The sequence below is a fragment of the Carassius auratus genome, chromosome 11, assembly GCF_003368295.1.
Source record: "Carassius auratus strain Wakin chromosome 11, ASM336829v1, whole genome shotgun sequence".
Classification (NCBI taxonomy): Eukaryota; Metazoa; Chordata; class Actinopteri; order Cypriniformes; family Cyprinidae; genus Carassius; species Carassius auratus.
Window position 1 is genome coordinate 2341803 of NC_039253.1, and position 13333 is coordinate 2355135.

Below are 13333 nucleotides of genomic sequence, written 5' to 3' on the forward strand. Positions count from 1 at the left end.
AGCAAACTCCCACCACCTATTCATCCCGCTCTGCTTTGTGTTCCCAACTGTAAACCTCTGGGATTTGACAGGGTTTTTACGGAGCACAGGCTTCCATCCCTAAAGGCTCAAACCTCCAATCCTTCATCTGCTGTATTCCCAACAGAAGCCACTCTCTGGGAATTTGGCCGTGTTGCAGTTTAGAGGTTGTTTCTGTGTAGCACCAAATAATGCAACATTTAACCTTAACGCCTCTTTTTAGTATCTAGAAAACAACCACCACTCTTCTCCCATTTTTTTATGTTTTAATGTTTTGCATTAACCCAGACAGCAGCATTAGTCCAGTCTGTAACATGATCTAGGAGAGTAACACGAGAAAATTGAGTATTGAGTAGACTAGAATTATTATAGTTAAAACCATAAATAAAATAAAATAAAATAGACTTAAAATAAAATAAAATAATATATTAAACATTTATTTTTGTTTTTAAAATATTTAATTTAGCTGTCAAAGCAATATTTCTCATTTTCCTCTAATTCATCTTGACTAAAAAAATTACTTTTGAAAACTTTTGAAAACTTTACAGAAACTTTACTAAAATTAAAATGAAAATGCTAAACTAAAAATTTTTTTTTTTTTACTTAAAATGAAATAAAATATGAAAGCTTAAATGCATTTTATTCCATTTATTTTATAAGGCAACATTTCTCATTTTAACTTAGTTTAATCTAAACAATAACTAAAATTTAAATAAAATTTTAAATGAATAAAAACTTTACATGCATATTTTAAAACTGCACGAAAAATAAATAATGAAAAAACACAGCAATATTACTAAATGAATATAATATAAAAATAAAATCTAATTTAAAAACTATAATAATATCTCAATGATAACACTAAAACCATAAACAATGCACTCAACTTTTGTCCTGCAGGGTCTCGTTTTATCTGAATTAACATGAAGTCTGTGTAAACTATTGGTTGTCGTGGTCCATTTCTGTAAGGACTCCTGTGAGGAAATGTGCTCCAGATTTGTTGGAGTTCAGACTGTGTTTTTTGTGCTTCATAACTGTTAAAGTGAGTCATGTTCTTCCTGAAACAGAGTTTAATTTCAGCCAAACTTCTGTCCAGCTACAGAGCCAAACATCCATAAAAAACATCTGTGATGAAGAGAGAGAAGCAGCGTGTGTTTTTGTGTGGAAGAGAAGATACTGTCACACTTAAACATCCTTATACCATATTAAATATTATATTTTATATGTGTGTGTGTGTGTGTGTGTGTCTTTATATTTTTTATATAAAGTTTTATATATATATATATATATATATATATATATATATATATATATATATATATATAAAACATTTACATTTTACTTTTAAATATTCACAGATAAATTGCACCGATTATTATTATTTATTGATTTATTTGTGAATTAAGTAGGAAGCCATCAAGCGTAAAATATATATATATGTTTTAAGAGGAAAATCTATAAGATCTCATCTTCTGTGCCCCACAAAAGAAAGAAAAGGTAACACTTAAGAATTAATTAATTAACATCAACAAACAATGAACAATACGTTTATTACTGTCATCTTTGCTAATGTTAGTTAATGAAAATACAGTTATTCATTGTTAGTTCATGCTAATTCGCAGTGCATTAACACATGTTATCAATGCATTAGTAAATGTTGAAATTAACATAAATTAAGATTAATAAATGCTGTAGAAGGATTGTTCTTGCTGAGATCTTGATAACTAACATTAACTAATGAACCATTATTCTAAAGTGTTACCAAAGAAAGTCATGCAGGTTTGGACTCTTGTTTTAAGAAAGCAAAATTAAAATGTTTTTTCATTGACATTAGTTTAAACATCAGTATGATTTAAAGCAGAGCAGCTCAGAAGTGTAATGTTGAGATGTTGAGGTATTCTGTGAATGTCTGTGAAATACTACATTAACACAGCTGCAGAAACCACACATTAAACCACAAGTCAGCCAGATGTGGATCAAGAATAAACCAGACGCTCCTGTAAAAACCCACAAAGTGCTTGTTATTTCTTCTGAACGTTCTAATTAGCCTCGTTATGTTGACGAGCTCAAGGTTTGGTCTCAGTTTCAGTTTTGTCCTACTGGATTAGACTTGTGTGCAACTTCAGTGACCATGAGTTCATTGTGTGTTATGTCACTGCATTGGACTAAAACTTACTGACTTTGCTTTAACAACTTCCTAAAACATGTTTTGAGCATTTCTGTACTTTTTTCAGGGGATTCCCAAAGCACTGATTGTAATTCTTTTTGTTACTAACTAATCGTAGGTTTCATTTATCTGAGCTTATTGGGTAAATATTGCAAACATTATCCAGAAATAGTGCTTTTCTCACTCAAAAGTTTCAAAAAAGTTTCAAAAAGAAATACTAAACTTGTAATAACTGAAAGAAAACGAGATTGAATCCAAGATTTGGTGATAGTTTGACAGAATGAGAGATTTAAACAGGTAAAGGATTTTCAGCAAAACACAAAAATGCATAAAATAAGAAAAACATCTTCCATTGGGGTCAGAAAAATAAACTTTTCTCTTTTGCATGTAACCTTAATGCATTTGTATTTTAAATATATTTTAAAATATTTGTACTGGAAGATGGCAAAAATACTAACTATACTCAATTATTTTCAGTGCATCTATGCTAAAATCATGGTGGTTAATTTTGCACTGATATGCATCAATGCATTCTTCCAAAAACGTACAAATCTAGTGGCTTATTATCTTTAATTAAACGTTTTCTTCTTGACAGCTTGTCATGTGATCTCTGACTAACACCTAACCTGTTAATGAGAGATCTGTGGTCAATTCTGACCCGTGCACTCATCTCCACTGACCCCAATGAAACTATTAACCAGATTCAGCTGATTACTTTCAGTTTCTGACTCAACATGAAACTCATTATGGGTTTTTCCCCCCTTATAAACACTGAAATGCTAATGAGTGCCTATTAGTTAAGCCAACGCTTTGGTTAGTGTTACCACAGAGATCGGAGACAGAAGCTATAAGGGTTTATGGACCAGATGTGATGACAAATAGAGTGGAGCGCGAGTGAATGAGACTTAGATCAGACCGGCGTAGCGGTATGGACAGACTCGGGGTCAGTGTGGTGTTGATCCGTTATACAAAAAAATCATCAGTTCCAGAGCTGAGTTCAAAGCCGAGGAGTTGGAAACATCCCGAGCTCCGCTGGGCCTCATAAAGACTCAGCGAGCAACTCTCCGACGTCAGTGGCTCTGACAAACGCCGGCTCTGAAGGGGGCTCCGATTGCTTTTAGTAAAACGACTGACAAAAGATCTGCTCTTGAATGAAGCTCTTTGTGCTCAGACGGGTTGGTTCCTTCGAGTGGCCCCTCAGTTCTCCAGTGAAGTGCAGGACGTCCCGTGGCACGAGCCCATGAGGGCTCAATGGGATGATGTCACGCAGTGGTTTGCTGTTGTTTTGAGGCTGATCTTGATGCTAGTGAGGTGGAGTGGAGAGAATCACTGCCCACATCCATCTGTCTGTCTGTCAGTCTGTCTGTCTGCTTATATCTGTCTGTCTGCCTGTCTGTCTGTCTGTCTGTCTGCCGTCTGTCTCTCTGCTTATATCTGTCTGTCTGTCTGTCTGTCTGTCTGCCGTCTGTCTCTCTGCTTATATCTGTCTGTCTGTCTACAATCTGTCTGTCTGTCTGTCTGTCTGCTTATATCTGTCTGTCTGTCTGTCTGTCTGTCTGTGTCTGTCTGTCTGTCTGCCGTCTGTCTGTCTGTCATCTGTCTGTCTGTCTGTCTGTCTGTCTGCCGTCTGTCTGTCTGTCTGCCATCTGTCTGTCTGTCTGTCTGTCTGTCTGTCATCTGTCTGTCTGTCATCTGTCTCCTGTATGTCTGTCTGTCATCTGTCTGTCTGTCTGACTGTCTGTCTGTCTGTCTGCCGTCTGTCTGTCTGTCTGTCTGTCTGTCTGCCGTCTGTCATCTGTCTGTCTGTCTGTCTGTCTGTCTGTCTGCCATCTGTCTGCTGTATGTCTGTCTGTCATCTGTCTGTCTGTCTGACTGTCTGTCTGTCTGTCTGCCGTCTGTCTGTCTGTCTGTCTGTCTGCCGTCTGTCATCTGTCTGACTGTCTGTCTGTCTGTCTGTCTGTCATCTGTCTGTCTGTCTGCTGTATGTCTGTCTGTCATCTGTCTGACTGTCTGTCTGTCTGTCTGCCGTCTGTCTGTCTGTCTGTCTGTCTGTCTGTCTGTCTGTCAGTCATCTGTCTGTCTGTCTGTCTGTCTGCTGTATGTCTGTCTGTCTGTCTGCCGTCTGTCTGGCTGTCTGTCTGCCGTCTGTCTGTCTGTCTGCCGTCTGTCTGTCTGTCTGTCTGTCTGCCGTCTGTCTGTCTGTCTGTCATCTTTCTGTCTGTCTGCCGTCTGCCGTCTGCCGTCTGTCTGTCTGTCTGCTGTATGTCTGTCTGCTGTCTGCCGTGTGTCTGTCTGTCTGTCTGCCGTCTGTCTGTCTGTCATCTGTCTGTCTGTCTGTCTGTCTGTCTGCCGTCAGAATATATATATTCTGTCAATTCTCTCAATCTGTCCATTATGTCTTTATCTATCTATTCTTTAATTCTGTATATCTATTTGTTTTGTCTATCTTTCCGCTCTTTCTTTATATATATCTGTCCTTTCTATCATTCTGTCTGTCTGTCCACATTTTATCATTCTGTGTATTTGTTAATTCTGTCATTCTATCTGTAATTTTCTCTATCTGTCTGTCTTGCCATTCGTTCCATACATATCTGTTTTGATGTTCTCTCATTATATTGTTTAGTCTACAAGAAAAGAGTACATTTGCAGACTGTTTTGGTTTTTTTACTTGTACTTGGTTTGATTCAAAGAGTCATGAATAATGAATGATTCCTCAATCAATAATAATTCAAAAATAGAATGTCTCCAGGTTTTCATTTGTGTGTCAGGTTAAATACATGATCTCCCTAGAACTCTTCTAAAAGCCATCCACACATTTGTAGTCTCTGCTGTGAGAAATGAGATGCCCCTGCGTCTCACCGAATGTGATTACAGTGTTTGTAATGAGTCAGTCGCGTCACCCCTGACAGTCCCATGATCTGTTATTAGTGTGGATCCATTACAAACCCTCCGCCTGCTGTAGAGGAAAACCAGAGGAAAATCCAATGAGGCCCCACTCGCTCCATATGTCGCCCCATCCCGAGCCGCTCCATTCAGGATGAGATGTGGGGGGTCACCTCATGGATCCTGTTGTTGTGCTCTCGTTTCATGATCAGGCGCTCCGTAACGCCCCCAAAAACCCTGTAATCATGGGACCCTACATCAGTACAGTCCCAGCGAGAGGCTAGAATTACAAGAAAACAAGAAGAAAAACACGTTTTTGTCTTTGATTATTTTTAATCTGATGGTTTTATGAAGCACAGTTGTTTTTTACTCTCTCGGCTTCTTCTATATTAAAATCACTCACAGATTACAGTTTTATTGCATGTTTAAATCACTTTCAACCCTGCAAAGCCTGACATATGAAATAATAGTAATCTTTTTATAAACAGAAGAGTTATAAAACCTATAGACAAAAAAAAAAAAGTTTGCATCTGTGTTTATTGTTGATTATCATATTTGATCCATCAGGTTTTAAGGCTCAAATGCTCTGACGTAGTGAGAATATGGAGGAAAAAACAGCTCAATTTTATTCAGATACCTAAACGGAATAAAAATTAGCAATTTGGTGCAGACGCTAATATTTATATGGACAAAAAGTGATGAAATTCTGATGCTTGTAATGTAAATCAATGAGGTCTTTATAACAGTATATATATAAGGAAAAAAAATACTTTATATTTGATTTTCAAAGCTAATAAAAGGGTCAGTTTTTAGGGAAATGCAGTCACATTATGCAAAATAATTACATTATTCAAACAGTGCCATAAAGCCAGTAGTTATGTTGCTAAAGACTAGTTATTTTAGTTTTAACACACACTACACACGAGAGTGTAAAAGCTAATTACAGCAGGCCCCAAACCAAGCCACTACGAAACAAGGTCAACAGCCTCGTCTCTCATTAATCGACACATTCTGCCTTAAGCATTGCGAAGCGTCAGCAGAGTTAATTACTCAATTAAACAGCATCAATTAACAGCTTGTCTGTATCGCTCAAGATGCTCCTGACAGACAGAGACAAAGTCACCTGAGACCTTAATACCTTTTATTTTTCTGTCTTTGGTTCTCCGGGGAGATCTTTTAATCTAATTATCTTCTGAAACATTTTGATCTGCACACCTGAAGTCAGTGTGCGTTTAATTGATTTTACTCTGGAAATATCACATTTCTTGCTCTCTTTTTCACTTTTTTGGCACAAATGTAACAGAATTAAGAGATAGGGACTGTCAGTTGTCTGTATTTAGCAAATTATAATAATTGTGTTTATGTTGATAATGCATTTGAACATTATGCATATTAGGGTTGCAGGAATAATTAAAATAAATTTGAAATCGTGCGCATGTCTGTGATTTAATTAAATAAATATATGCACTGTGTGTTTCCCAGATAGCCATTAATATTTTGTAAAAAAGTATTGTAAAATAAATTATTTATATTATATTATGAAATATTACAATTGCTTTTATTTTGCTTATTTTTATTTAGTAATAGTTAGAAACATAATCAGATTATTAATATTATTTTAAAATCATTTTGATAATAGAATCACACACATTGCATATTTAAAAACAATGCAATTTGATCACAAAGCACATTTTGCTATTTAGCAAACAACAACATTTAATTATTTTATTTGAATTATTTTATATTTCAAATAATTATTTTTTGCCATTTAGTAAATATTACATTAGTTATATATATAACTATATACTATATAATATATAACTTTTTTTTTTTTTTTTTTTTTTTTTTAATTCTTGGTAAAAAATAAGAATCATTGTGTAATAAAAAAAATGTAAACAAATTTTGAGCCTTACATATAGAAAAGGATTTTCATTTATCAGTTTAATTCATATAGCACCATTCAAAAACAATGCAAGTTTTACCTGTGTATTTTTCATTATGGTGTTTTCTGGGAAACTTCTTCACTGTTTCTCACAAGCAGGTTAAATTATTATAATTTTTACACCTTTGTGTGCATTTGTAAACTTTACGGTTCATGCATGCTCACTTCAGAAATCTGGTCAACTATGAGGAAGACATTGAGTTTGAGCAGAAGATCTGAAGGGTCAAAAGGCCGTTTACTGGAGCATCTAAAGCATGTTAGCAGATGTTTGAGATCTTTATGAGCAGTTCAGATCAACTTTACACTTTCCTGAGACAGATTAGAGCGCAAGCACCACGTGTTAACGAGTTTATGAAGAAGAATTAAATACTGAACCTCTGAGCTGTATTTGCATCATGCAAACTTTGATTTAAAACCCCTTAGTTTCATGATGCAAGTATAAAAGGCTTTCTGTGGAACGGAAAAGTCTTTAGAAAAACTCTTTTTCTGAAGTGCACAGTAAACGTGAGGCCCTCCTGCAAAATGTGCTGATTACCCATGATCCCCTGCTAAGGGGCCGACGTGAGCGAGACAGATGTTTCTCATTCTGCTCCTCACATGCCAGAGAAACCCTTCTGCTGTGAGATTGAAACCGAATGGAGAAGATGTGCTGTACGTCTGTTTCTATCAAATAAACCCTTGGATTGCAGAATTTATCCACTTGGTTTACAACAGATGTTTTGAATCGAATGCATCTTGTAGAAAAAGCTTATTTGTCTGCTTGCGGTTAAAGAATATCACGGTTCTTTATAATATTAACACTGGGATTGAGGAGAAAAGAGTTTGTCTCTGTATTATTAGCATCTATAAAGTAGTTTTGTTGCCTTTCTTTGTATTTCTGTTGCATTACTGGGTAGCTCCACCCACAGTGGTCTCTGATTGGTCCAAAGTTCCGCTCATCTCAGTTATGTTAAACATCTTTTGGTTTTGATTGGCTGTGTTTAGTGTGATTATTTATTCACATTATTTAGTGTTTTTATGCAAGGGATGGCCAACTAATGCACAAAATTGGTGTTTTAAATAGTGTTCGTTCGTATAATGCTTCGTTAAAATACATTTCAATACAGCTGCGATAAACGCTGCGTGTTTCAAACAACCAAAAATATTTGTATTGTAATTTTAAAGTTGCACTGTAAAATTATGTATTACAATTATGTATAATATTACAGTAGCATTTAATAAATGTACAATAATTGTATATATATATATATATATATATATATATAATATAATTTATATTTGCATTTTGTTGTAGTAATAATCATATTATTATTATATTAGAAAATATTGCAGAAACTTTTGTTGATAAATATATTATATATATATATATATATGTAAGTATATATAAGTATATATTAATTAATCAATAGTAATATTTATTGTTTATATTATTTTATTATGTTATAAAAAAGCATATACTAATAAATATTAATATTAATATTATTATTTTAGGATATATTACAGGAAGCTTTATTAATAACTATATAATGTATTACTATATTTATAATCAACATAATAAAAAGTTTGTTACAATTTTATAATAATAATAAATATTATTATAGTTTTTAAATCATGTTGATATACAATTAACAAAGTATTTGGCCGAAATTTGCAACTCTACAAACAAAGCTTATTTATTTATTTAAATTTTTATACATTTGTTTTTTGTGTGTGTTCCATGTAGCCCAATTGGTAGAGCATTGCGTTATCAAGTGCAAGGTTGGAGGTTCGATTCCCCGGGAAAGCATGATAGGTCAAAACTGATAACCTGAATGCACTGTAAGTCGCTTTGGATAAAAGCGTCTGCTGACTGCATAAACGTCATTTTAATTTAATTTTTATTGCAACTCTATTTTTCATTAGAAAAGTGCAATTCAAGTTTTTTTCTCTCCAAATCGTGCAGCCCTGAAACACATTCTTTCATAATAAGGTTAACTTTTTAAGTTTTTTTTTTTTTGAATTTGTAGGAATTACAGAAGTTGTTACTGGAGAATCCATCTGTTTCGTAGCATGCTAGCTGAACATTAGATCATCTTGGACCAGCTATTAACTTCTCAAACCAGTTTAAGTTTAAAGTTTCAGCTAGTTTCAGCATCTCAAGATGTTTTTCCAGCTGTCAATCACACAGATAACGGCTGGCGTCTGGGCAGCGTCCCGTCTCGCCTCGCGCTGTGCTTCTGAGTGCTGATCGTCCCGGCTTCAGAGTCTGTGAAGCAGGACGTGTCAGAGGCTATTCTGTGCTCCTGAAGTCATCGATCAGAGACACGAGGACTCGGACACTGATGCTCGTCTCGACCTCGCTGTTACACCACACCAAACATCCTGCATTAAACTCCACAGGAAACAAAACATCACTTTAAAGTGTTTTATGAAAGAAATGGCCAATTAGCAAATGACAAAAAAATTTATTTTAGTACAAATTGAAAATACTATTATAGTTTTTATTAAAGTTTAAAAAAATATATATTTGTTTTCATTTTAGTTTATTTTATTGATTTTATTGTCCTTTTTTTAATAAGCTTTATTTAAATATCTATAAATATTTTTACGCCAATTTATTTCAGTTTTATTTTTACTTATTTTAGTACATCAAGTTAAACTAAATTTACATTTACTAAACTCACTAAATTAAATTAAATTACTACAATTAAATAATGTACTTTTTGCAATTATTAATTTATTTAAAAAAAATATTAGTTTATTTATTTTTTGGAAGGGTATATTTTTAATTAAAAGTGTTAGTATTGTAATTTAAGTTGTATAATAATAATAATAATAATATAATTTGTATTAGTATTTTATAAAGCAAAATAATGCAATATGCAATATAAATGCAATATAATAGTACCTTTGTTAATTTATTTACTACTAATACTACTACTAATAATAATAATAATGTTATTATTATTAAAATATATATATATATATTATATATATATAGATATTACTGTATATATATTTTTACAATATTTTTTCAACCCTTAAAAAAACCCGTTCTTTCATAAAAACGTATTATTTACAGCCATATGAATTATTATGGAGAAGTACTTCTTCCTACTATTTTGAAGGCTGACTGATCATTAGATCAGATTGGACCAGAAATAAAGTTAGTGTTTTATGACACTAAACCTGATTTAAAGTCGACTTGATTTAACTCATTATGATATGACACAAGTAAAAGGTGTTGTGAATGTGTTTTCATGGTGACTTTAGGTGAAGTAAAGCACTGTTTGAGAGTCTAGTTAAAACACAATGGATGGTTTTTATTTACAGATGTGCTGGAGGAGTAATTCGTGCCTTCAGCTGAAGCTCTGGGCCAGTTGTTATCCCCCTCACCCCCTTGGAGGGGTTTCGCCGGGGCTAATATGAATGTAAGGAACCACGCACGCTGACGGCGCCCGCAGAAACGCCACGTTAATGCATCGCATCTTAATTATCACCTTATTTCATTCAGCATCAGCGCTTCTGCTGGCTCCGTCTCTCCGACAGGGGCTCTTTTTTATCATAGCACCGGTCTTAAAGATAATAAACTTCAGCTTTAGGGTAATTACTTAATCTGGACAAACCTGTGTGTTAAGCAGCACTTATTACGAGCAGAGGTGATAAATCAGGGGCTGGAGGAGCCGGGCCATCACGACGGGCCGTAATCAGTCTTACAGACTCTTGTGGTCTTAAGTACCTAGATTACACAAACAGCATGCTAACAACACGCATCTTGTGCTCGGTTTGTCCTTCTGCTTTACCTCCAGCATGCTTAAGTGATGCATTTCCTCTGCCTTAAATTTCCTTTTGAAAAAAAAAAAGCTTAATCCAGACTAAGATGTTTTGTGGATGGTTTAGTTGGCCGTGTGCACAAAACCCCTCTAAAACCATCAAACCAGACCTGTGGAACCAGATTGGACCAGTAAGCCACCTAAGGCCGGTTTAAGCTACTTAAGAAGAGTTATTTTTGCAAACAGGATGTAGAATTGCAATTTGTATTTGAATGTAAGGAAGTGGAATTAAAATGAATTGATACTCAGACAATATGGATGGTGGATGAATGGATGGATGGATGGATGGATGGATGGATGGATGGATAGATGGATGGATGGATGGATGGATGGATGGATGGATGGATGGGTGGATGGATGGGTGGATGGATGGAGTAATGGAAAGTGTGGGTGGATGGATAGAGGATGTAAAGGATGGATGAAACGACATATAGAACATTGAATGGATGGATGATGGATGGATGGATGGATGGATGGATGGATTGATGGATGGATGGATTGGTTGATGGATGGATGGGTGGGTGGATGGATGAAAGGAAAGAACAGCTAGAACCGATGGATGGATGGAACAATGAATGGGTGAATGTATGACAACAGATTGATATAACAATGATGGATTGATGGATGGATAGATAGAATGACAAATAGATTGAATGACAGATGAATATCATGACAGACAGGTGTGTGGAAGATGGGATGATGGATGGATGGATGGTTGGTTGGATGGATGGATTAATGGAAAATGGTTGGATGGATAGAGGATGTAAAGGATGGATGAAACAACAGATTAATAGAATTGAATGGATAGATGGATGGATGGATGGATGGATGGATGGAAAATGAATGTGTGGATGTATAGAACAACAGATTGATAGAACAATGGATGGATGGATGGATGGATGATGGAATGACAAATAGACTGAACAACAGATGAATGGCTGGATAAATGGATGGAATGACAAATAGCTAGAACAATGAATGGATGGATGGATGGATGGAGCAAATGAAAGGGTGGATGTATAGAACAGCAGATTGATAGAACAGTGGATGGATGGATGGATGAAATGACAAATAGACTGAACAACAGATGGATGGATAAATGGATTGAATTACAAATAGCTAGAACAATGAATGGATGGATGTAATGACAAATAGACTGAACAACAGATGGATGGATGATATAATGATGAATGGGTAGAACTACAGATAGATAGAACGAAGGATGGATGGAAGGATGGAGTAATGAAAAAGGATGGAAGTATGGATGTATAGATAGAATGATGTATAGATGGATGGATAGATGAATAGAACAATAGATGGGTAGAACGTCTGATAGATACAAGAAAAGATGGATGGATAGAACAACAATAATAGAATGATGGACAGATGTATAGATAGAACAGTGGATGGAGGGAGTAATGGAAAGTGTGGGTGGATGGATATGGGATGTTAAGTTTGGATCAAACATTAGATAGAACGACGGATTAGTAAATGGAGTAATGGAAAGTATGGATGGATCAACAGATAGATAGATTGCACAGACTTGTATTTTAGAGACTCATTGTTATCTGGTCACATCCCACAATGCACTGGGTCTGCTGGTGTGTAGTGGTTGCTATGGCGATGTTTAGTTAGGCCTGAGGCCAGTTTTTTCTACAGGAATTTCCTGTCTAATTTCCCCTCCTGATTCTCTCGTAATGCCCAAAGCTTTTAATTGCGCTGCAAAGACCCCGGCCACTCAAAGGGCCATTATTGTTGCTGAGTACTTCCTGTAAAATGAAACCATTTACCCTTTAGATCCTGGGATTAGGGTACAACAAAGACAAGAGGGGTTGTGCTTGTTTGGCCGAATATCCAAAGCCAAATGACATCAGAAGAGCGTTTCCAGTTAAGAGGGACCATGTTTATCTGATCGAGAGCCTCCTGCCATTCATCTACTTTAAAGAACTCTGAAGAACCGTTGGAACTTTCCATTCCACGGAAGGTTCTTTACAGTGGACAAAAATGTTATTAAAATGTTCTTCACACCAAGAAAAATGTTTACTGGAATGTTCTTTGAGGAACCAAAAGTGGTTCTTCTACACAGTTAAAATTAAGGTTCTTTATCAACAACCTTTTAGCATCCATGTAACCTTTCCATTCTACAAAAGATTCCTTACTGACATGAAGTGATAGTTAATGTTATTAGAAACTCTATTTCCATCTTCTGTTGAACACACAATAACATATTTGAAGAATTTTGGGGAATTGATTTCCATTGACTTTTTTTTTTTTAAGTTAATGGCTATAATCAACTGTCTGGCTACCAACCTTTCTCAAAATATCTTCTTTATGTTCAACAGCTGAGAGAAATTCATCTCCACACTATGAAAAAAGTAGCTATTTTAAGAATTGTCTACTTGAAGGTTCTTTGAAGGTAAATGGAGGTTCTTCATTGGCGTTGATGGTTCCATCAAGAACCTTTCACTTCCATTGAAACTCTCCATTCCACAACAGCTTCTTTACACTGAA

The 13333-nt window shown here is 35.2% G+C and overlaps 1 protein-coding gene across 1 annotated transcript in view; it reads left to right on the forward strand.

Moving 5' to 3' along the window:
- The first annotated feature begins 3113 nt into the window (after window positions 1-3113).
- The window catches only part of LOC113110555 (filamin-B-like), a 66840-nt gene continuing 56620 nt past the window's right edge, over window positions 3114-13333 (forward strand). The window contains exons 1-2 of the mRNA XM_026274686.1: window positions 3114-3128; window positions 3357-3491. Coding sequence (XP_026130471.1) covers window positions 3114-3128; window positions 3357-3491 — 150 coding nt within the window. The remainder of the gene's footprint in view (window positions 3129-3356; window positions 3492-13333) is intronic.